Raw genomic sequence first — 24,110 nt, 5'->3', positions numbered from 1 at the left:
CCTCATGATGCTGCTGCTCTTTAAATATCTTCCATAAAGACCAAAGGGCTTCCTCTAACATCAAAACTTTTGTTTTTAACAGTTCCAACCCCGCTAACATAGAACTCTCAGTAGGACTTTCTGTCCCAAGAAACTACATTTGTCCAGAAACACTGAGGTGGAAGATGGCTGGGAGAGGGTCTGCCACACCTCCTGAGCCCCCACAGCACCTTGCATGGCGTGCAGCAGTCTGCAGTCATGGGGACCCAGGTGGCATCTCCCACAGCCCTGCCTGGGAGCCACACCATCATGCTAATGGGAACTCTAAAAGCAAGGCACCACCTGCAAGGCCACAGGCAGGAAGTCAAAACTACAGAAGCTGAGGAGAAAAGGCAAGGAAGCAAACCATTCTGCTGTCCACCATCTCCCTGTGCTGAACTCCCCATAAAGGCCTCAGACCAACACTGAGTGTGGCTTTGTGTCGCAGGAAAGCTAACAGGCACCCACCCTCGTCCTTCCTGTAAGGTTATGGGAGAAGCCAGGCAGGATTGGGGTGCCCAGGAGGAACAGGAGAGGCCCCTCAGGGAAAGGTAGGACCACAGTGACCAAGTTCTGAGGCCAGAGAGAGCATGAAGTGCTGGAGGGGAGCCCAGAAAAGGGACCACACAAGGAGCCCACAGCCATCTGAGGAGGGCAGAGGCAACGTGTCAGCATCGGGAAACAGGTAAGCACTCAACGACACCCAGCAGGCCTCACCTCAACAAGAACGGGCACACACACAGGTTTAAGAGGGGCACGTCTTCCCTGAGGGAAGGTCAAGGGAAGGAGAGCTGACCCACTGCCGACCCACCTATCATGGTGAATGATCAGGCTGATTGCCTCAAAGAGCACGGCGTTCTTGGCGTTGGAATGCTGCACTTTTTTTGACTTTGGTGGTTCCTGGGCTTTGTTCAGAATGGTCTCCAGGCACTCGGTCAGGCGACCTCGCACTGCAGGGTCTTCTGGGCAAGACAGACCACTGTCAGGCCAGGCTCCCCACACCCAGCTGCCCCTCCCAGCCATACCGCCTCACAATCAGGGTTCCTGGTCTAACCGTGGAGCTACTTAAAATGAGAGGATTTAATAGCTAGGGTAACTACCCATACATTTTAATGCAAATAAGATGCACAACACTTTTGCTGCATTACAGATTACACAAATCAAGAGAAAATAAAATCTCAGAGACACAGACAAAAAACATAAAAGTTTGAAAAACGGGGCAAAAGATCTTTTTCTCCACCTTCATTCCCAACAAATACAGAAAATGTTACCAAAACCAATAAAAAGAGAAGGAAATTTTTAAAGTTCTAATCAAACCAGAAAAAAGAAATAACAGACAAAAAAGGAATAAGAAAGCAGTAAAAATATCAGAATATCATAAAGAACTTATCCACCAAAACCCCCAGCACCTCTGGGGCGTTGCAAACCTGGCCATTGGAGAGAGGAGCAGAACCTTGCGGACAAGTTCGAGAGGGGTACCAGCAGGGCCCCCGAGGAGCAGCCACCCAGGGCTTGAGCACAGAGGCCCAAGGTGAGGGGCCGGCCACAAGAAAACTGGAGCCTATGGCCTGAAAGGAGGGTCAGATGAGGAAACTCACACCCACAGGCGACCTCAGAGTGAAGAAGTGGGATGGCTGCCAGGCAAGGCCAGGCAGCCAAGGGGCAGCAGGGGTGAGGCAGTAAGGAGCGGGGCCATCAGGGAGGCTAGGCCACTCCAGCTCAAGGGAAGGGTCTGCCACAGGTGTGCAGTTCATACTTTGGTATGAAAGATATTTAGTAAGAGAAAATTACTTGAACCAAACAAAGAAATATCTTGTACAAAAACCCCAGTTAGATTAAAATGTAAAGGCTACACCAACAAGCAATCTTTGCAAAGGGCAGTTTGGAAGTTATCTATAAAAATCTTCATCTACAGGGCACCTGGGTGGCTCAGTCGTTAAGCTTCTGCCTTTGGCTCATGTCATGATCTCAGGGTCCTGGGATCAAGCCCCGTGTCGGGCTCCCTGCTTGGCAGGAAGCCTGCTGCTCCCTCTCCCAGCTGCTCGTGCTCTATCTCTCACTCTCTCTCTCTCTAATAAATAAATAAAACCTTTAAAAAAAATTTCATCTACATTCTTCAACTGACAAGTTCTATCTGGAGATACTTACCATATTAGTCAAATGTAACATTTTGCAATAAAACATAAACAGAAAAATATCCCCAAGGTGTACACTGTTATATAAATTATTAACAACTTATGATACAAAGTTTATAAATGTTTCAAGTTTTCCTGAAAAAGATCGTTTCAAAAACCTGCATAGATCTGATACTATATAAAAGCAGAGATAACCCCAACTTTTAACAAAACTGTGAGTTCTGTACCAGCTGCTCTGGGAAAGCCAAGATGTGTGGCAGCATCATAAAGGATCCACAGAACAAGAACCAGCTCCAGGAAAGGACTTACAAAGATAACAAACAACTTAACCCTAAGACACTTAAGTAACCCGCTCAGAGAGGTCTCCACTGCGCAGCTGTACCTGGGGGTGGGTAGCACTGTAGCAGCCTCAGAAGTTTTACAGACAGCCAGGGAGCCGGGACAAAATAGTAGGTATAATCCTGAAGGTCTGTGGACGCAGACGTCACAATCTGTAAGACAACACAGGTGCAGGCAGGTGTCACGAAGAGAGGTCCTCAGTGTGGTCGTCAGATCACACACTAAGAAATGGTTCTGTTCGATGAGCTAAGGATATTTAACACGCTTCTCTCTGTTCTAGAGGTAAAGGAGCACAGTGACACCACGCTCACAGGGCAAGCAGCCGCCCACTGTCACTGTCGGGAGTGGCCCCACATGCTCTTGCTCTGCAATGGCCACCCCATCCTGCAGGCACAAACCAGCCGATACCACTGACCTGAAATCGCTATGGAATTCAACAGCACCTGCACTGGGAACCCAGTCTTTCCTTAGTGGACCAGGACGCAAATAAAACACGAAAGGGTGAGAACTCTAGTCCCCTCAGAAGGGAAAAGCTGGTGTTCTAGAAGAACCCAGCCCCGTACCCCCACAGCCCTCCAGTGCCAAGCCCTGCCATGAGCTTGCCGAGGCCAGAAAGCAAGCTTCCTTCATTCATGGTTCCATCTCCTTGGCCGTCAGGGTCCTTGGCAGGGCAGACCCTCCCTCCACCTTCCGAATACATGACTTCCCCTAAGACATTTCCACTAACACACAGACCAGTGCCTTCCTCACCCCCTGTCAGGGAAGTCAGAGGAACACCACCCTACAAAGCTTACAGGTATGACACTTTAGGTCATATGTAAGCATGTTTGGGAAGGTTTCACCCTGACCCCCGCCCTCAGCTGCAAGACAACAGCCCGGACCCAGGACGTGACCCCTCCTGCAGGAAGGTGAGCTCCGCGCTGGGGAAGGCATGGGCAGGATGAGCAGAGCAAACAGAGCCTACAGGCACACGGAGGAGGAAGCCAGGGAGCACTCGGGGGCAGAAGGCGCCAATGCAGGCTGTTGCATGCAGCTAAAGCCACGCTCAGAAACTTACAACTAAAAAACTGCACACATCTAAAACAAATACAAAAATAAAAGCAATGAAGAATTCACCCCAAAGATTTTTTTTTTTAGGATTTTATTTATTTATTTGAGAGAGCGAGAATGAGAAAGAGAGAGAGAGAGAGCACATGAGAGGGGGAGGGGTCAGAGGGAGAAGCAGACTCCCCGCTGAGCAGGGAGCCTGATGTGGGACTCGATCCGGGGACTCCAGGACCATGACCTGAGCTGAAGGCAGTCGCTTAACCGACTGAGCCACCCAGGCGCCCCCACCCCAAAGATTTACAAAGGAACTAGCAAATTAACCCAAGAAAGTAAAGGAAATAAAACAAGGATAGGAACAGAAAGCAGCCAAGAAGAAAAAACACAACAGAGAGAGCCACCAAGTCAGAAGTTATCATGCTTGACAGGCTCATCAGGAAGGTGAAAAGGCACAAACACCCCACGGCAAGACCGAAAAGGGGGCAGCCCTATAGCCCGCACCCCCGCACGCCTACACCCCCGCACCCCCACACACAGAGATTTGTGAACATTCAAATTAGCAAACGTCAGGAAAATGCAACTTAACCAAAACTGATGAAAGGACAGAAAATATAAAGACCCATAACTTATTAAATAAGTTGAACCCAAAATAAGAAACTGTTCCACAAAGAAACCCTACCTTCAAATCGTTTCACCAGTTAATTCATGATAAAAATGTTGGCCAAGATACAAAAAGGAATTTCCTTCATGTGACAAAGCAAACCAATGGCAACAAAACCAGCAAACTCTACTTGTCATGGTGAGACACTGAAGACTCCCCTCTGGGACGAGGAAGAAAACCCTCTCTTAGTCCACAATGAGTGGAGGTCCGAGTGGGAGCCAGAAAGCAGGAAACAAAGACAAATATGGGCTGGGAAAGAAAACTCATTGTCCACAGACATGATGGAGTACAAAGAAGATCTAACACAATCTACACATAAATTACTAAGACTAGTTAAGTGAGGGGCGCCTGGGGGGCTCAGTCAGTGAAGCGTCTGCCTTCAGCTCAGGTCATGATCCCAGGGTCCTGGGGTCAAGTCCCGCATCGGGTCTCTGCTCTGCGGGAAGCCTGCTTCTCCCTCTGCCGCTCCCCCTGCTCTCTCCGACAAATAAATAAAATCTTTAAAAAAATATTATTAGTAAGTCAGTTTGGCAGAGTTGCCAACTCCAAGATCAATGTACAAAAATCACTTGCACAAACCAATACATAGCAGTTATAAAATACATTTTAAGACATCACTGATGGGATGCCTGGGTGGCTCAGTCGGTTAAGTATCTACCTTTGGCTCAGGTCATGATTTCAGGGTCCTGGGATGGAGCCCCGCATTAGGCTCCCTGCTCCGCGAGGAGCATGCTTCTCTGTCTCCCTCTACCCTTCCCCCTACTCATGTTTGCTCTCTCTCTCTCAAATAAATAAATAAAATCTTTTTTAAAAAAGATATAATTGAGAACAGCATTTTAAAAATAAACTATAAAGATAAACCTAACAACAAATAAAGGAACCTCTACTCAAAAAGTTCCAAAACATGAGTGAGAAAAATTAAAGTAACTCTCCAAAAAAATGGAGAGGGATACCATGGTCATGGATTCAAAGACTCAATACTGTCAAGATTTTAATTCTCTCAAAACTAACCTACAGTCCCAACAGGATTTTGGGGGTGGGGGTACAAGATTGAGGGCATGCTCCACTGAATTTCAAGTTCCAGTAACTAAGACAGCATGCCACGGTGCAAGATGAACAGCAACAGCGAGGGAGGGGGGACACAGACACAGCTCAAAGGTTTATGGCCAAGGCGGCACTGCTGGGGCAGGGGGGGGGCGGGCAGGGAGGCTTTTTAGCATTGACACTGGAATAACTGGTATACATAGAAACCAGTCCCAGGGCGGCTTGTCAACCTAAATGTGAAACCACAGAATAGGAAAAGACTCCACACACAGGGCACAAAAAGCTCTAGCCATAAAGGAAAGGTTTAGGGCACTAAAATGGGGAATTTGTGATCACAGAAGACTTCACAAAGAGAGTGAAATGGCAAATTTCAGAGGAGGACAAGATTTTTTTAAACAGAGCAGACTGAAGCATACAAAGATGCCATTTTTGAAGACCAATAATGGTTAAATGTGGACAGTTTGGTTCATCCTACCATAACCAACAAATTGCTCATATCTAAAATATATAAAAGAGGCGCCTGGGTGGCTCAGTCGGTGAAGCGTCTGCCTTCGGCTCAGGTCACGATCCCCGGGTCCTGGGATGGAGCCCCACATCGGGCTCCCTGCTCCGTGGGAAGCCTGCTTCTCCCTCTCCCACTCCCCCTGCTTGTGTTCCTGCTCTCGCTAACTCTCTGTCAAATAAATAAATAAAATCTTTAAAAATAAAAAAAATAAAATAATATAATATAAAGAATTTCTTCTACAAAACAACAAAAAGGTAACCAAAGAAAAATGAGCAAAAGACTTAACAGGCACTTCACAAAAGACATTCAAAAAAGCCACAAACATGCAAAGCTGCTCAACCTGGATGATAATCAAGAAAATGCAGATTTAAATCACAATGAGACACTACCATGCCCCCAGAATGGTTAACATCTAAAAGGCCAAAATGCAGGGTGCCTGGGTGGCTCTGTCGTCAAGCAGCCGTTAAGCATCTGCCTTCAGCTCAGGTCATGATCCCAGGGTCCTGGGATTGAGCCCCACATCGGGCTCCCGCATCGGCTCCCTGCTTGACGGGGAGCCTGCTTCTCCCTCTCCCACTCCCCCTGCCTGTGTTCCCTCTTGCTATCTCTGTCAAATAAATAAATAAAATCTTTAAAAACAATAAAAAATAAAAGGCCAAGATGCAGAGCAGCAGGGACTGCACATGCTGGAGGGAAGGTCAGTCGGCTCAGCTGCCTGGAAGCGGCTCTGCACTGTCCCCTCAAGGTGAACCACTGCCACCCCACGACCCAGTGACACCGCCTCCAGGGACAGGCCCCCCCGCCACGCGCACGCCCACGCACGCCCACGCACAAGCCAACAGACAGCCAAGCTGTTCACCGCCCCAGTGTTGGACAAGGCTAGGGGGAAGTATGTTGTAGTGTATTCATATAAGCTCTACACAGCGTCAAACACGAAGGAATGGCACACAAAACAAATCCGCCAACTCGGCAATGTTGAGCTCTACCAGTCAAACACAAAAGAATATATGCCGTCCGCATGGTGTGCCTGTGCACGACACAGGACGCAATCAGAGCTAGCCATTCCAGTGAAGGACACAGGCTCAAGCAGCAAAGGCAAGTGAGGAGTGAGGCCACCCAAATGAGGACAGGGCTCCCTGCAGTGGGGGGCACCGCCGGCACCCCCGTTCCCCACCTGGTGCAGTGGCTGAGCGGCACTTAGGCGACACGACCTGGGCTGGGCTGCTTTACTCTGGGCACTTTCCCACACAAACAGGACGTTTCTCAACGGGCAAAACGGTTGAAGGAAAACCCAACGAATTCCTAACCAAGACAAGTTCTCACTCCTGAATTTACAAACTGAGCCAAATATCTTGCATTCTAAACAGTTAGCTAATATATTAATTAAATGAAATAATTAAGACGAAAACGCACCCTGAGACCCATTCCCCACCAAAAGACTTACCCTGCTTAACCTGGAGACAGCCAGAGAGACGGAGGTCTTGAACTCCTCAGGGTTCTTCTGTGCCAAGGTGGTGATGAGGCTGGTGGCGGCGGTCACCACGCCCTGAAGCAAACACACAATGCACACTGTGACTACGGGACAAAGCTGGTGCTGACTTCTCACTGCGAAATCATTTTCCAGATAAAATTCTAAACTGAAAGCAACAACCTGGAGCCCCTGGGCCAGATTCAGAACTGCTGTGACAGGCCCATAGCGTCTTTAAGAGTTGAGACAGCACACATCTGTCGATTTCTCTTTGGAGCTTCTCTCTGAGAACCTTCTCTCTGAGAACCAATGCTGGCACCCCAGACTCTGCCTCTGTGGAGGCCTGCGGGTGGGTAGGCAGCAGCTCTGGCCGAGTCCCTACCTGCCCTACTGCCTTCCTCTGGGTCTGGCCCCCTGTCTGACCCCAGGGTCAGCTGCAGTCCCCGTGGCCCCTAATTTAAATCACTCCATGTAGGGGTACCCAGCTGGCTCAGCCAGTAAAGCACCTCTTGATCTCAGAGTTGTGAGTCTGCGTCCCATGTTGGGTATAGACATTACTTAAAAATAAAATCTTTAAAAAAAAAAAAAAATTCTGTATGGAGCGGGGAGGGAGACATTACCTTTGGACTCATTTGAATCTTTACAATCCAAAAGTGGGACCGTGGAAAACAGCAACTGAAAGAGCTCATTCTTCCCCTTCTTGAGAAAAGGTCCAAGCTGTATCTCTGCCACGCTGGTCCCTAAAGTACCCCAGGCCCTGGTGACACCCCTTCCCTGCAGAGTACCCCCCACGCAGCGCCTGGCCTCGGTGCACAGGGACACCCCATGCAGCATAGGGACATCTTTGCTGTTGTCCCAGGACAACTAGGAGTCACTCCCACCAATTCCTGCCTCTTGAAGGAAGATACTGCTTAAGTAAAGAAGTTCTCTCATAAATATGAAATAGATAAAACAAAGGAACGATATTTACTGACAATGAAGATGCAAACAAAACTCAGGAAGCGACTTGGATCATTGTTTAACCCCTCTGGTCCTCCTCCACCTCGCTCCCGAGCGGATGGGAGAGGGGTGACAGTTTCTGCAGCTGCAAAGGTGCGATGAGAGCGAGCTCCCAGCCACAACTAAGCAGCTCCTTCAGATTTCTAACGACAACCTGAAAGCTGCCTTCAAGAAATGGATCTAACTGGCCTTGATGTCCACCTCTCGGTGAACAAAACAAGCACCAACTGTTTCCCTCCCAAGAGAGCTCTAACACACTCAGTATTTATAAACACGCAAATTCCACCTGGGTAGAGTCATTCAGCAAGGCTCCTAAGCGTTTGGGGCTCGTCCTGGCCCACCCTAAGTGTTTGGGGCTCGTCCTGGCCCACCCTAAGTGTTTGGGGCTCGTCCTGGCCCACCGGGAGGATAGAACAAGCCTCCATATTCTGACGAGCCGGCTGGGACTCTCGCTGGCTCCTGAGCACAGCTTCTCCCATCCTCTGCATCCCTGCAGGAGCCTTTGTAGGAAGGGGCAGTGTGAGAAAACCACGGGGGAGCCCAAATGGCCCCGGTGCTGTCCCTCTGGCCACAGCTTACTTCCCTGCCCCACGCAGACCCCCAGACTCCTCCCCTGCTCTCAGAACACAGTGCAAACAAGGGCTTGCTTGCTCTTCATGGCCAGCTGACACTCCTCCTGGGCATTCCTAAACCTGAGACAAAGAAAGCCAAATCTCAGGCCGTCTTCAGTGACAAAGCCAGGAAGTGTAAGACACAGAAGCCATAACCACATAAAGGACAGCCGTCAAGAGAACAGAGAACACGCACCAAGAAGAGGAGAGATGGAAAAAGACAGGGTGACGGGCCTGGCCTTCCTGCAGTCCGCCTGGGCCAGCCCCTCCCCCTCCTCCCCTCCAAGCTGCTGCAGCGGCCTCTGCAGCCAAGCAGGTGCCAGGTAGTGCGGCTGGCGAGGCACAGTCATGCACATTCAACTGTAAAAGTGAACCGCACACCGGCCTACAGAAACCCTCGGTGTCAGAGGAGAGGCGCCCTCGCACCACCACTCTGAGAAGTGCTGACTGTGAACATCTGTCAGCCATGCAGCTCAGGCCCCCTTGGCTGCCCCAGCTCTGAGCCTTCAGCACCTCCTGGCTCAAGTCTGGGTCTCCGAGAAGCCACTGAGTCCCTCTGAGCCCTGGTTTCCATAGGCGCAAAACTGGAAAGAGGCCCCCTGCCTCTCAGGGTCTGCCTGGTGGGCAACTCGTGGCCTCAAGCCTCACAGCCTCCCGCATGGCTTCCCAACTGCCCCAGCAGAGTCTGGGTTGCACTGAGCAGGACCCGAGTGACTCGGCGTGCACTCCCAACACCGCCACCCAGGTGCGTCCTCCTCTCCCTACAACATGGCTGCACAGACCGGGCTCCATTCTGAGGAAGGGCTGCCCTACTTGGACACAGACATCCCAGGAAGCGTGGGCCATGACAATGTGGGAACAGCCCAGGGGCTGCCACGGCACAGCAAGCGTGCCGACACAGCCACCAGCTCTCTCCTCTGAATCTGCGTGCCACGATCATTTATTTTTAATTAATTGTTTTTTTGGAGAAGGAGAAGGAATGAGGGACAGAGGGAGAGAATCTCAAGCAGGCTCCCCACTGAGCATGAAGCCCGCTGCAGGGCTCAACCCCACAACCCTGAGATCATAACCGGAGCCAAAATCAAGAGTTGGACGCTCAACCAGCTGAAGGCACCCCTATTTTCAATTTAATTTTTAAGGTACATTCCTTTCTGGGAAAAAAACACAGTAACCAGCTAACATACTCATACCGATCTATTGAGCAGGTAAAATCTGTGTTGAATTTCAATTCTCTCATTTATACAATAGAATTCACGCAACCCAAAGCCACCGTGCCCAACATCTGCTCCTACTTGACCCCACCTCCTGGTGTCACGTCCCTGCATGCCCCTTCCGGTGTGGACAGCACCTGTGTCCCAGGTCTAACCACTACCACCAAGTCGCCCTACACCTCCCTGTCCTTTTCTAGGACACAGGGAGGACAGTCAGGCCTGGCCTGTGCAGTGGCCATGCCAGAGCTTAGGTCAGGGTCACAGGATGCCCTCCTCAACACCCCAGACAGACAAGCATATCACGTGGAGTGCCCTCCCTGGACAGGGTATTTCCAGAAGACACTGGTCTCTGTCTTGTTTATCTGCACAGCGCTAGCATGCAGAAGGCCCTTCCGATGACAAGTTCTGCAGTGGGCCAGAGGCCACGTCTGTTGTCCCGTCCCCAGGAAGGGGGGAGCTCTTCCCCCAGCCACAGAGGCCCCCAAGTGCTCACACGCTCAATGGGCTGAGCTGTGGAAGTCTCCCCACAGCCTAAGAAGCCACACTGAGCTGCTTTCACAATGGCGATTCCAGAAAACGGTTACTTGGTGTGGCGAGGGGGGACGCTAATCTAAAGGCATTTACCAAATGCTGGTCGTTGAGAAGGTGCACCACTCGGGACGTCCAGTCACCCATGGGGACAAGATCAGGAGACGTTCTGTACAAACGCAGCAAACACAGGGCGGCACTCTGCTTCACACTGTCCATGGTGTCTCTGAAAGACAGACATTGGTGGTCACGCAAGAACACAGCCGGCACCCCACGTGGCCCCAACAGGCTGAGCATGGCCCCGGGCCTCACAGAGACTACCCCAGAGTAACCTGGAGACCAGGTGGCATGCCCACCTCCTGTGAGAGGTCTTGGTGTGGACCATGTCTGGACACTGACGGCTGGCTGCTCTAAAGACTTGCTTCGGACTCCACCTCAAAGACAATCGACAGCACAGAGTCCTGCTGGGAAGCCTCTCACCTCCAGAAGTGTCAGTTCTGCTGAACATGACCTTGGCTATGCAAGATGGAGCATAGTCAACCAATGTTCCTCTCTGTTTGGATTACAGTGATTTTTTTTTCTTATAATTCACTTAATAACCATAGTCAAAACAGACGGTGTCAGAGCCTTGCACTACCACAGAGCTCCCCTGGTGATTCCCTCCCGCCCCTGAAGCATGGCTGATTAGGAAAAGCAGGGCTCCTGCACTGTGGAGCCCAGCACCCCAGGAACGCAGGGAACGATGAGAAGCTAGGTCAGAACAATTGCAGACACCCGAGGAGAGGGGCATTTGAAGGGTTTCCTGTTCAGGCTTGAGGGCAGACAATGTTCCCAATGCTCTGTTTATCCCTCCTGCCCCAACCCCAGCTGAGCTCTGCGGAGCAACCGGGAAAGCAACAGGCCCACCAAGGAGTAGGCCGGTGCAGGCTATCTGAAAAAGAACAAGTCGGCGTTCTTAAAGCTCTAGTCAGAGCAGCAAGGGGCTCTTGTTCCACGCAGAGGGAAGAGAAGAGTTTGGGGACTAGCTTTCCCATCTACCTCCCTGGTAGCTTTCGTATTTCTAAATGAGTCCACCCAACACGAGAAATCCCCAAGCCACTCCAAAGAGAAATTACCTTAGTAAAAAATTCTGTTGGATGCTAATACCCCTGGGTAGCAACAGATAATGTGCCCCTCTCTCTGGCAGCACGCCCTGCAGGCCTCCTGGCACAACCACGAGGGCTTCAACTAGCCAGTGTGTTTCCATGCTTGCAACGGCGCATCCCAACTAGGCCCGGGGGAGCCTTCCCACCCCGCTTGTTCCCACAGGCCTCCAACGCCCACATGGGAAGAACATTCAAGGAGAGAGGAGACCAACGTCCAGCATCCCTGAGGAGGCCAGCGAGAAAGTTGCCCACTTTGTTCCCGCTCTGTCTCAGGCCCAGGGCCCAGAGCCCAGGACCTGGGCAGCTTCTCTTTCTGAGTGCCAACTGAGCCCTACCACTCCATCCCCAATGTGCCAATTTTGGCGCAGTGACTTTATACTCTGTGACCCTGACTCTGACAGACACTTCAGCTGGGCGTGGCCCCATGGGGGCCCCCAGGCCTCGTAACTCGCAGACACGGCTCTGTCTTCTTGCAGCAGAGGCCCTTCTTCTCACCCGTCCGCTTCAGTGCTCATCTAGGCTGGGCCACACTGTGCACCCTCTGTGTCCTTTCAATCTGCAAATGCTGCCCATCCTTTATTTCAGGAGAAGGTTCTTGAATTATCATCTGAATACTTGCCAGAGATTACCTCTGTTCTGCACCTCATTCATCCAACAGGTATTTATAATGCACGTACCATATACCAAGTATGGTTCAAAATGCTGGAAATAAAGCAACAACCACAGTAGACAAAAACCTCAGCCCCCAGGGAGCTTGCCTTCTGAGGGCAGAGGCAGGCAGTACACAGACATGTTCACTGGTGTGCACCAGCAACGGGGAAGGGGCCATGCAGCGGCCAGAGGGAGCAAAGAGGACCAGGGAAGGCCTTGCCAGACCTGAAGCAGCACTAACAGAGGAGGAAGAGAGTGCCATCAGGCCCTGAGCCCACACCCTCCCCAGCCATCTTCCGGACGGACCCGAAGCCTCTTCCATCTTGGTGACTTTGTTCTCAGGGTGCCCGCCGTGCCCTGCAGGCCCCATCGGCAGACATGGAATGGCATCATCTCGGCCCCCCACTTGGTTCCTCAGCTCTGCAGCCCCTTCCAGTGCACAACCTGCTCCTGGCGCGCCGTCTGTCAGCCTTCCCCACTCACAGTCCTCTAGGGCCTCGCCTCCAGCCTGGCCTGTTTGCCTCTGACGGCACACACCTCAGACACTCCTCCAGAGCTTGTGAGGCCACAGCCCTTCTCATCACTCATCTAGATCAGGGCCTGCCCCCAAGGCACAGCCGATCCTTGGGGCGGGGCGTCCCATGCACTGCAGGATGTGGAGCAGCATCCCTGGCATCCACACTCAGAACACTGTGGCCTCGGTCTGCTCACTGCCAGTCATCCTGGAGGAGCTGGTCCCCCAAGTCCTGACAAAGTGCCTGGGACTGGAGCCCTTGTTGAGCCAGACATGTCACCAAGGTGTGGGCCCTGGGTTAGTTTCTCAACTTAGCAGAGTCCCAGAACACAAAGCAGGGCCCTGCCTCTGCCACACCCCATGGCACTGGACAGCCCAGGGTGGTTTCAAACTCCTCCACAGCTGCCTGCTCAGCCCTGTGTAGCCTCTCTCCAAATTCAAGGGGATGGAGGTGGGTCTCTAAGAATCCTCAAGATTTGGGTGTTCGACCTTTTCCTCAGTAATGCTCCTGAGAAAGGGCAAGAAGGGGCCCTATGCCACACCACAGGATGACTGTGTCCCTTCTTCCACGGCCCTTCTTGGTTGGTTGTGGTTGGCAGCGTTCTTCTTTCAACTACTTTAAACCCCGGTGTTACTGGGGGAGCAACGGTATGAGTGGACGTCCCCAGGCACCTAAACATACGGGTCTCCCACCACCTAAGACAGGCAGATGAACTCATCCGATAAATTCTTTACGCAATTACATATTCGACTTACTTCACACAAGAGACATACCCAGCTACGAGGATTTTTGGAATCTCCCCGGCGAAGGCCTCGGCCATCTCGCGGCTGCCCACATTGGCAATGCAATGCAGGGCCAGACCCATGAAGGTGGGGTTCCGACTGGCCAGGTCATTCTTGATGGCGTTGTTGATGAGCCGGATCAGCTCGCTGTTGGAGTTCACCAGCACAGAGATGAAGAGGTAGCCCTGGGTTCCAGAGAGAGAACAGGACAGAGAGCTCATGACCACTGGAACCAACACGGGACAGCAATGCACACACGTCCAGCCTTAGGGAGCCTCCTGAGGCCTCCGGTCTGCCTGTGTCCTGCAGGAGGAGTCAGGCCACTCTGATGAAAACACCAGTTCCGTGAAAGAAGCAAAGTGTCTGCTTCCGGCTCTGCCGTGAAACAGCCCTGTGGGACTCACCTGAGAGGCACTTAGCCAGATGGCCCCTGGTCCCCACTCCTGCCGCCCGTCCCACCCACCTATCCGTGGTACCATGTGTGAGCATGCTGGACTCACTGCTGTCCTGAACAGGGTCAACCCTGACTGGAAGGTCCTCAGAAAGTGCAGTGAGTTCCAGAAACCCTGCGGACTGCAGCTTTACCCCTCTCTCCATCTGCCTCTGTGCCCTCAGCTCCCCCTCACCACTGGCTAAACTGCAGCCCTATGTCACCCCCTGTCTGCACCCTCCCCAGGCAGGGGGACACAGTGGCCTTCCTGAGACTCATCTGATCCCTGACCACGCAGGTGAACTCCTATGCAGCTTCCTGTTGGTCTTGGGAGAAAGGCCCTACCGCACACCCACATCCTCGCCTCCATTCCAGACACTGCTGCCCCTTCAGCTCTGCACTCCCTGCACATGCCCCTGGCGGGGTGCTACCTGCTCTCTGTCTGCCCTCATTCCCCCAGTTAACTCCTCCTCGTTCTGTGCCCACTCAGAGGATGCCCTCCCCAGGGGACCTTCTCTACTGGCCACAGCCTTCACTGGGTCCCAGAGGGCGCCACACACCTCCTTCCCTGGGCACCAGCCGCAGCTATAATTCTCTGTGGGGCGGATGATTCCATCTCCTCACTAGAAAAGAGCAGGGCCCACGTCTGCTTCTGGTCACTATGTCCCCAGGGGCCTCCCAGCGCACTGCTTGGTCCATGGCAGACACCCAAATTCTTATTGGGTAAATACCAATACTTTACAAAATTCCTGGGGGATCTAGAGTTTTTGGTTGTCTTTTTTTTTTACTTGCTGAAAGTTAAATTTTTGGACAGAGAAAACTGTTACTTTGCAACACTGCAGAAAACATAAAAGTATCATTACTCCCAGGAGATTACAGGGCTCAAGTTACAAAGCTTGAGAGGGCTTCAGGTGCCCAGTACTAGCACCATCCAGGAAGGCTCCAGAAGCTGACAGCAAGGCACGGGCACACCCATCTGCAGCTGCAGCTCGTAAACCATGCGGCTGCGGTGTCCTTGTCAGAAACAGAAAGTTGTACCAGAGGCCACCAAGGGGAGGGATCTGTGCCGGTGCATCAGCCTTCCTGCAGGGAAGGAAACAGGCATGTCCAAGACACCCATCACATCCAACCCAGACTTCGTGCAGCGTCTGGCTAGACCCACAGCAAATTCCCAGCTGCGGGGAAGTTGTAAAGAAAGAGCAAGAAAAGAAATAGCCACCTTATCAGAAGAACCTTGCACAGGAAAAGAGCCCCTTCGCAGGACTACTTCCCGGAGGAGAGGGAGGCCCTGAGGCCACCTCGTTGTCTTCAATGCCAGCCCCACCCTGAGCCCTTGACCCCCTCGGCGACACTCACGATCTGCTTCTCCGTGTATCTGTTGGAGCTCAGCAGGTTCACGGCCTCCATGTGCCCAAAGTCAATGTCATGACCCAGGAGAAAGATGAAGAGCAACTTGCAGACGTATTTTTTTTTACTATAGCCATCAAGAGCCTTGTCACCTACAGAAAAGGTGGGTGAGGCGGGGAGAGCAGAGAAGTCATCAGCAGGAGCCAGACAACAGAAAGCGTGGGCTGGCCTGCCACAGAGGAGCAGCCGCCCACCAGACACATGGCACAGCTGTGCTGAGTGCAAGTGATGTTTCTAGACCAGGTGGTGCACATCAGAATCCAAAGGTTTGGCTTCCCTTAAAAAACAGAAACCAGAATCCCTGGCAGCAAGGGTTCTGCCCTCCCAAGACCGCCCTGCCAGGGCCCTGGAGCCAGCCCCAACTTACACCAGCAAGTCAGTCTTTTTTTTTTTTTTTTTTTTAAGATTTTATTTTATTATTTGACAGAGAGAGAGACAGTGAGAGAGGGAACACAAGCAGGGGGAGCGGGAGAGGGAGAGGCAGACTTCCCACGGAGCAGGGAGCCCAATGCAGGGCTCGATCCCAGGACCCTGGGATCATGACCTGAGCCGAAGGCAGATGCCCACGGACTGAGCCCCCCAGTGCCCCCCAGAGTCAGTCTTTTAAATAAGTTTATTAACAAAGGCAGGCAAGTGTGCTCTAAATGATCCCCCTTTCACTTCAATTTTAGGACAAATCACCGCCACCCACAGAAATCACACACAAGAAGACCGGAGCAGGGCGCTTGGGTGGCTCAGTCAGTTGAGCGTCTGACTGTTGGTTTCGGCTCAGGTCGTGAACTCAGGAGCTTGTGATGGCAGGGTCGTGGGATCGAGCCTCATGTCGGGCTCTGCACTCAGCACAGTCTGCCTGTTCCTCTCCCTCTGCTGCTCCCCCCAACGCCCATGCTCGCTCTTTCTCTCTCTCTAAAACAAATAAAATCTTAAAAAAAAAAAAAAAGACCAGAGGGGCCCATGTCTTCAACCTAATCACAGCACGACTGAGCCCCTCACTAGAGATTGTGACAAGGTGGGTTCAAGACACATCACCGGCAGAATACAAAATGCTATTTTAAAAAGGACCACCCTGCACCACCTAAGTAGAAGTTCTTACCTCACCTGACAAGGGTACAATATTCCTTCGAGTCAACCACTAGCAGACTACAGAGGTAACAACCAGAAAGACTGGTCATCTTATTGCACTGGGTCTTCCAGTGACACTCTGCTGCCCCACATGGGTCACAGGTGGGCTGAACCGGACTCAGGGGAAATGGGAAGGTAAGGACAGCAGTGGTCATCACTGGCAAGGAGTCGGGAGACTTGTACTCCCTGGATGAGCATTGGCTGACCCCAAAGGTGGTCTAAAAGAAAGATCCCCGCCCAAGATTTCCTAGGATGATAATCCAATGTCAGCCAACCAGCTGGTCACCTCGCCTGGAGAAGTTCTGAGAAACCCTCCCTCCTTTTCACCAACAAACTGACATATGACATATAATTTAATGACCAAACAGTATAAAAGGAGGCAAGGCCTGGTTCCCTCCCCACCACCCCCCACTCACTCATCTGCTCTGTCACTTCCTGGGTGGTGACACATCCCATCTGCGTGGGAGAGCGTATGTAGGCATGGGGCACGCAGCCCAGGGCAAACAGCAATGCTCTCCATCTCCTCCCCACTCAGTTGTCCTTCAAGAACCAGCCTGGACTCCATCGCCTTCCGGAAGCCTCCTTTGACAACCAAGCCTGAAATACCACCCGGCCTCCTCTCACCTCCTGGGGACTGGTCCCTGCTACTCAGAGCACATCTTAAAGGAAAACACAGCAGTGTCGGAAAAGGGAGCACTAACAGCTCAGTCAGACTGAGCTCTGTGGAGACAGCCACGGAAGCACCTGGGGGCTCTTTCCCTAAAGCAGCCTAACTGGTTTCTGCTCCTGCAGGACCCAGGACACTGGGTCCCTCTGCCAGCCGTCCGTGATGCTGGGAGACTTCAAGCAGGCACACACTTCAAGGCTGAGCCTACAAGAGAGTAAGGGCCATCACTAAGGCAAGAACAATCAGGCATCTCTCAGCCCGGAGGCGGCTGTGAGAGACAGTGATTGCCAATACCCAGAATGCGGTTTGGAGGGCTCACAAGGTACTGCAGAGGGCTGCAGACTAACCCAGGTCCCAGCCCAGAGGGGAGTCAACAGGCCACCCTGCCAGAAGCCAGAACACCCAAAGGGGCTACATCTCGAGTGAGAGGATAGCAGAGGGAACCTGCGCCCCCGAAGGGCACCAGCAGGGAGACTTGCCTATTTGTGCCAACAGCTCAGTGCAATTGGGAAAGAAATGTCAGCCCAGAGGATACGGGGCCCACACTGTCTACACGCCTCCCCCAGGTACCTTCCTCGTGCGGCCCCACCTGCTCCTAGGGGCTCCTCACCTGCTCAAGAGTGACCTGTGGGGAAGCCTTTCATTGATTGCCCCAGCCTTGGGGCCTGCCATGGGGAACCCGTGTAGGTTTGGCAGGCTTCCCCAAGCCTGGCTGCCACGGGAAGCACTGTCACTTCCAAGATGTGTGCTGGAGTCTGGCTGGGGGGGTTCCTGCGGAGCTTCACATGGTCTGGGGTTAGGCCTGTGGGGTTCACGGTGACTCCACTGCTTTCTCTGGCAAGTTTCAAGCCACCAGCCTTCCCAGCAGCAGCCAGCTACAAGGGCTGCAGACTGTGGGACCAGGTCACCTCTGGGCTCAAGAGTGACATTAGAGCACCCCCTGCCTCATTTGACCTGGGGTAGGAGGGAGATGCCAGGGGCCCAAGTGTAGGAACCTGCACTTTGGCCTCAGTGAGAGGCCTCAAAAACAAAAAGCTCTGCTTGTTCCACAGCCCAGATGCTTGTTTCTGTCAACAAAGTGTGCTTGCTGGCTCCGTGTGCATTCACGCGGCCCCCTCACAAGTCAGACCAAAGCACAGACCCAAGCACGGAGTGTACCAGAAACCCCCTCCGTGTGTGTGAGGAGCCTCGCATCCTGACGGCCCTCCACAGGGCACTGCTGGGCCCGGCTCCTCGTTCTTCTCCCAAGTACAGAACTCTCTGGTGGAACACAGTGTCCTCGTGCCACTGGTCAGTTCCAATGGCTCTTCCATGAATGGCCCCGGGCAGAACCCCTCTGCATACCTCTCCCTCACGGCTATCTCGGTAGAAAACCATCAGAGGGACACGGCCACCAAAGGGGCCCTCCTGCAGTTTGGGGTGAGGACCCACAACAACCTCTAGGCCCCACCCTGCCCATAACCTGCACACAGCACTCTCAGTATGGCCCCGGTGCCCACGCCAGCATCCAGATTCCCTCTGCAGCCCCAGGCTACTCGCCTGCATGAGGAGAGTCACCACCCTCTGGACTCCCTATAGCCTGTGCCTTGGCCGGGCCAAACCAGCTACCCTCTCTGCTCCCCAGGGAGTTGAGCTAGCCCCTTGTTCCAAGGAGGGGGCCTCCAAATCAGTCCTCCTCGGGGCTCGCCTTCACCCCAAGGGGCCACACTACCTCCTTGGGCCTTGTAGTCACCCTTAGCAGAGCTCAGGAGTCCTCCACAGTGACCGTCCCTCTAACACATGTGGTTCCACTCTCCTGACCAGACTGGACTGAGATGGTCCTCAAAATGTTGATTTCAGCATGGGCTAGAATTGTGTTTTCATTCCAGTAATTTCAAAATGTGAAATCACACCTCTCCTGCCTGAAAGGGGGTGGCTCGTGTCCCTCCCAGGCTGTGAAGATCAGAGTAGAGAGGAGGCAGGAAAGCAGGCCACACACACCACATCCTGACTGAGGATCGGGATCCAGTCTGCACCCCTGGGGCCCCCAAACTTCTCTATGGGCCCCTCCTCAGTGGGCTGATACGGAAATAAAGCAGGACACCACACCCAGGGCTGAGCAGCGCCTGAGACAAAGTGAGAGCACAACAGAGGTTTATGAGGACCATGTATCAATGGCTCTTAAGACACATGCTGATTTCAGAACAAGAACTGTGAAAAAAGCTCTGTATCAGAATGACTAAAACCTGGTATTTCTGTAACAATGTATTAAGCAATAAGACAAGACTGGAGAGTGAGTCAGTCACCACTGCATCCAGGTGCATGGACAAACAAGCTCCCTCTTTCTCAAGTGCTGGGGCTGGAGGGAAGGAGGCAGGTGCCCCTGAGAGTCGCCTGCCATCGGGGACAGAGCCAGGTCAGCCTGTGGACTCACTGCTCCCTGGCACTTGCCCCTCCTGCCACACCCCAGCAGCGATTAACCTGGTAACACGCACTCAGTCACTCATGCTTCTCAAGGCCCATCCATCCTGTCTCTTTCAACAGTGGTGATGGCCAAAATTCGTCTAAGATAAGTCCTCTTTAGGGACAGAGGAGACGCAGCTGGCCCAATGTCGGCAAGCTTTACTCACAACGTCTGTGCCCCGGGCAAGTACACATGCTGTGCGGGAAGCACGCCCGGAGGCGCCAGCACAGGCCTCGCGAGTGCCCCCTGGCTCAAGTGGAGACCGCAGCCGTGAAAGACCTCATACCCGGTTCCTTTCACGTGACTTCTCCAGAAACAGCAAAGCTACAGTGACAGAAAGCCTGTGGCTGCTGGGGACTGAGGAAGGTGGCTGAGAGCCAAGGGACACAAGAGAACATTCGTGGTGCTGGAAATGTTCTGTTCCGTCTGTGCTGACGGCTGCAAAAATACACACATCTGCCAAAATTCAAAGTACACACTTGAGATGAGCAAATTTTACTGTGAGTAAATATCTCAGCCCATTTTTTAAAACATCACCGTCAAATACACCAGGAAGAAAAGCACAGAAGATGACAGCACTGGCAAAGCACAGGGCACTGGTGTAGCCGGCCCTGTCGGGAGCCAGCACATGGTGCACCCCTCACAGTGGGCTTTCACAGTTGCCCCATAAAAAGCTGTGGGTTAAGTCTTTCTACACCTACAATAACCTAAGTTCTTCATGGGAACTTCTTTGTTCACGTGTGCACCCCTAGAACTTAGGGGACACCCAGCGGTCATTCAAGTTAGCGTATACCGTCTGGTAAACTGCAGACAAGCAGAGATAAGCAATCATCGTGTCCTTGTAAACTCTAACACAGCAGCTGTTTTCCAACAGTTTCAAGACAGAGTGTGCGGTTAATGTCATAAAAACTACCCCATTCCACCCAAAACTCAGTGGCTTACATGACAAGTACCGACATCTTGCTAATGAGTCTCGGCAAGGGTGGCCTCCAGCCAGGAGCGGGATCAAGGCCTGCGCAGGGTGCCTCTCCTTCTCTCTGCACAGCAGCACCCAAAGCATGTTCTTATGGAGGTGATGGGAAGACCCCCAAGGGGCGAGTGGAAACGAGCTAGGTTTGAAAGTGTGTGCAGACACTGTCTACATCCCACAGGCCACGTCACATGACCAAGCCCCACACCTTTCCTCCAACGACAGAGCTCACCAGTGAAGCCATTCACCTCCAGCTCTCTTGAAGGCAAGGTCTGGGATTATAGACGCAACTTCCTAATGTTCCTAGGACTGTAACATTTTATCACCTCTTGTCTGTTTGGTGTCAAGTATTTTACTTCCACGTGTATTTATAACTCCCCAAGTCGGTTTCCTGCACAACGATCGTGCACAGTTCTCTACATATTTACCATTCCTTCCCTTTTCTTCCGCACCTCTGACCTCTCCTCTGGGATTATTTGTTTCTGGCCTGAAGTACATTCTTCAGAATTTCGTGGGAAACTTGTAGGAAACTCCATTTTTGTCGGAAAAAGTTCCATTTCAGCTTCATTCTTAGAAGATAGTCTTGCTGGGCACAGTCTCCAGCTGGCTGCTCAGCACGCTGCCATCCTGCAGTCCGCTGTGTGCCCTGCCAGCCAGCAACACAGCACACCCCTCACCTGGCTACTCCCAGGACCGCCTGTCTCTGGACTTCTGTGTTTCCATGGTAACATGTCTATGCACGTTTCACTGCAGTTCAGTAAGTTTCATACATTTTTTTTTAGGATACACAAATTTATTAAAATTTTGAAAATATGTAACAATTTACTGAGGTCAGAAAAATAAATTCTCAATATATAAAATCTAGAAAGGTAGAATTACAAATTAGATTTCAAAGGATTTAGGAAAAAAAAAAAAACGACGGTTAGATGCCACAAAGTAGGTGGCAATGCCTCACCCGTGTGCATGCTGTCAGGCCCGAGGGCCTCTTCCATCCTTGTCAAGGGGAGCACGGACCTTCTCTCCTTCCACACACACGATTTCATGCGGTCTTCAAGCTGTCACATCCTCCCTCCTTTCCTCTGGGACACCGATTACACCTTTCAGACTTTTTCACTGCACCCCTCTGTCTCACCCACTGCTGTGTCCTTTACTTGCCCCCCGTCCGTGCTGTGTCCAGGACGGGTTTGGTTCTTAGCTATCATTCAGAGCGCTAATCCCTCCGCAATTACATGTGCTATCTGAAACCCAGAGTCCTGCATTCTGGTTACTGCAGGTCTCGGTTCTGGAATGTCCATTTGGTCCTATCTCACGATCTGCCATGTCACCTTTTACACCACAAGTCTCCTGCTCAAAATTTCAAGCATGCCTTTTCTTTAAAAATGGTAGACTTACTTCTTTACTATGACCTGAATCTAGCCTCAGACTCTCCATAATTGTCTCTGCTGGTCTTGCTCATGCTGTCCTGACGTGCATGGTCACTGTGACTGTATGCCAGACGCTGAGTGTGAGAAATCAGTCGTAGGAATCATGTGCACCTCCAGTGACAGTGCCCGCCTCCGGAGGGCTGTTCTCTTACCTGAAGCCAAGTGGGGCTTCTGGGGGGCACCCAGGTGTCCAAAGCCCCGCTGCACATCTGTGACAGTTCACTCCTGCCCTGAGGGCCCTGCCTTTGAAAGTCTCAGTGTAACGTGGAAGGGTCTCCACTTCTGGTGGGCTCTGGGCTTTGATCTTTCTCCTAGACCAGGGTTCCCACCCCTGGCACTTTGACATCCGCCCTGTGCATGGTAGGACAGTTAGTAGCCTCCCTGACCTCCACCCACTAGATGGCGGCAGTGCACACGCTCCTGGCTGTGACACAGAGCATGGTCTCCAGATGTGGCCAATGTCCCCTGGAAGACAAAATCACACTGACAGGTAACCACCCCTCTTGACTCTCATGGAGACCAAATTGTCCATGTTTCACAGCCCCTTCTTTGGGATTAGCAGATGCTCTCGAGGCACAAACAGCCCAGTGCTGTACTTGCTTATGTGGACACGTACCTCCTCCTAGAGGAGTCTCAGGAACCCTTTTTTCTTGTCACTCTATGAGACTTTCAAGACTTTTTTAATATTGTGTCTCTTTCTGCTTTCGGTAGAAGGTGTGGCTGACATCTGCACAGTCCAACATGGCAGCTTCTAGACACACATGGCTGCTAAGCACCTGAAGTGTGGCCAATCTGAACCAAGTGTGCTCTAAGCGTACAACCAGATTTCAAAGACTTGCATGAAAAAGATGTTAAGGTATCTCTTTATAGAAAGAGATCTCTTTTTCTACTGACTACATGTTGCAGCATACTAGATTAAATAAAAATAGGTTTTTTAAAGTTTTGGGGGTTTTTTTTTAGTAATCTCTATACCCAGCATGGGGCTCAAACACAACCCCAAGATCAAGAGAGTCACATGCTCTTGGTGACTAAGCCAGCCAGGTGCCCCTAAAATTAGTTTCATCTGCTTTTTCCTTTTTTTAAATGTGGCTACTGGAAAATTTAGAATTATACGCATGTCTGCATTAGTGACTCACATTTCTCTCTCCTGGATGACACAGACCTACACTATCTAATCTGCCGTAACTGAAGCAGTAGCCCCAGGGTGCACGTTTCTGAGGACAAAGGATAGGTCTTCTCTTCTCTGTTACTAGCCAGGGCATATACACACTCAATAATGCCAACTGGTTAACAGAGAAGAGGGAACCTCTTTCCCTATCCAGGACAGCTTAGCTTAGGCAGGCACAAAGACAAAAGAAACAAGAGAAGTCTTTTGCCCTAAAACATTTGCCCTAAAAAACTTCAGAGAATCTGAAGATTTACCATCTGGAGGGCTATGAACTTTTTTTTTAATTTATTATTTTTTTATTTTATTATGTTAATCACCATACATTACATCATTAGTTTTTGTTTTGTTTTGTTTTTTAAGATTTTATTTATTGATTTGACAGAGAGAGACACAGCGAGAGAGGGAACACAAGCAGCAGGAGTGGGAGAGGGAGAAGCAGGCTTCCCGTGGAGCAGGGAGCTGGATGCAGGGCTCAATCCAGGACTCAGGGCTCGATCCCAGGACCCTGGATCATGACCTGAGCCGAAGGCAGACACTTAACGACTGAGCCACCCAGGCATCCCCATTAGTTTTTGATGTAGTGTTCCATGATTCATTGTTTGCATATAACACCCAGTGCTCCATTCAATACGTGCCCTCCTTAATACCCATCACAAGGCTAACCCATCCCCCCACCCCCTCCCCTCTAGAACCCTCAGTTTGTGTCTCAGAGTCCATCGTCTCTCACGGTTCGTCTCCCCCTCCGATTCCCCCCCCTTCATTTTTCCCTTCCTACTTTTTTTTTTTAACATATAATGTATTATTTGTCTCAGAGGTACAGGTC

The 24,110-nt window shown here is 51.7% G+C and overlaps 1 protein-coding gene and 1 non-coding gene across 4 annotated transcripts in view; both read right to left on the bottom strand.

Moving 5' to 3' along the window:
* AP2A2 (adaptor related protein complex 2 subunit alpha 2) overlaps window positions 1-24,110 on the bottom strand; it is an 87,009-nt gene that overhangs the window by 19,290 nt on the left and 43,609 nt on the right. Inside the window, exons 3-8 of one of the 3 annotated variants that reach the window (XM_028094190.2) lie at window positions 15,443-15,585; window positions 13,648-13,841; window positions 10,660-10,789; window positions 7,191-7,292; window positions 2,536-2,644; window positions 830-980 (exon numbers count right to left, since the gene is read on the bottom strand). In XM_028094190.2, the coding sequence (XP_027949991.1) occupies window positions 830-980; window positions 2,536-2,644; window positions 7,191-7,292; window positions 10,660-10,789; window positions 13,648-13,841; window positions 15,443-15,585 (829 nt within the window). The remainder of the gene's footprint in view (window positions 1-829; window positions 981-2,535; window positions 2,645-7,190; window positions 7,293-10,659; window positions 10,790-13,647; window positions 13,842-15,442; window positions 15,586-24,110) is intronic. The other 2 variants (XM_028094191.2, XM_028094194.2) reach the window with 2 other exon arrangements.
* LOC114201574 (U6atac minor spliceosomal RNA) lies at window positions 21,606-21,730 on the bottom strand. The gene has a single exon (XR_003607664.1). It is a non-coding gene; the product is annotated as a U6atac minor spliceosomal RNA (small nuclear RNA).

The sequence above is a fragment of the Eumetopias jubatus genome, unplaced genomic scaffold (genome assembly GCF_037043125.1).
Source record: "Eumetopias jubatus isolate StellerSeaLion01/CBP00866 unplaced genomic scaffold, mEumJub1_p1.0 scaffold_13, whole genome shotgun sequence".
Classification (NCBI taxonomy): Eukaryota; Metazoa; Chordata; class Mammalia; order Carnivora; family Otariidae; genus Eumetopias; species Eumetopias jubatus.
Note: the sequence above shows the minus strand (reverse complement) of the source record. Positions and strands in the feature narration are given on the sequence as shown.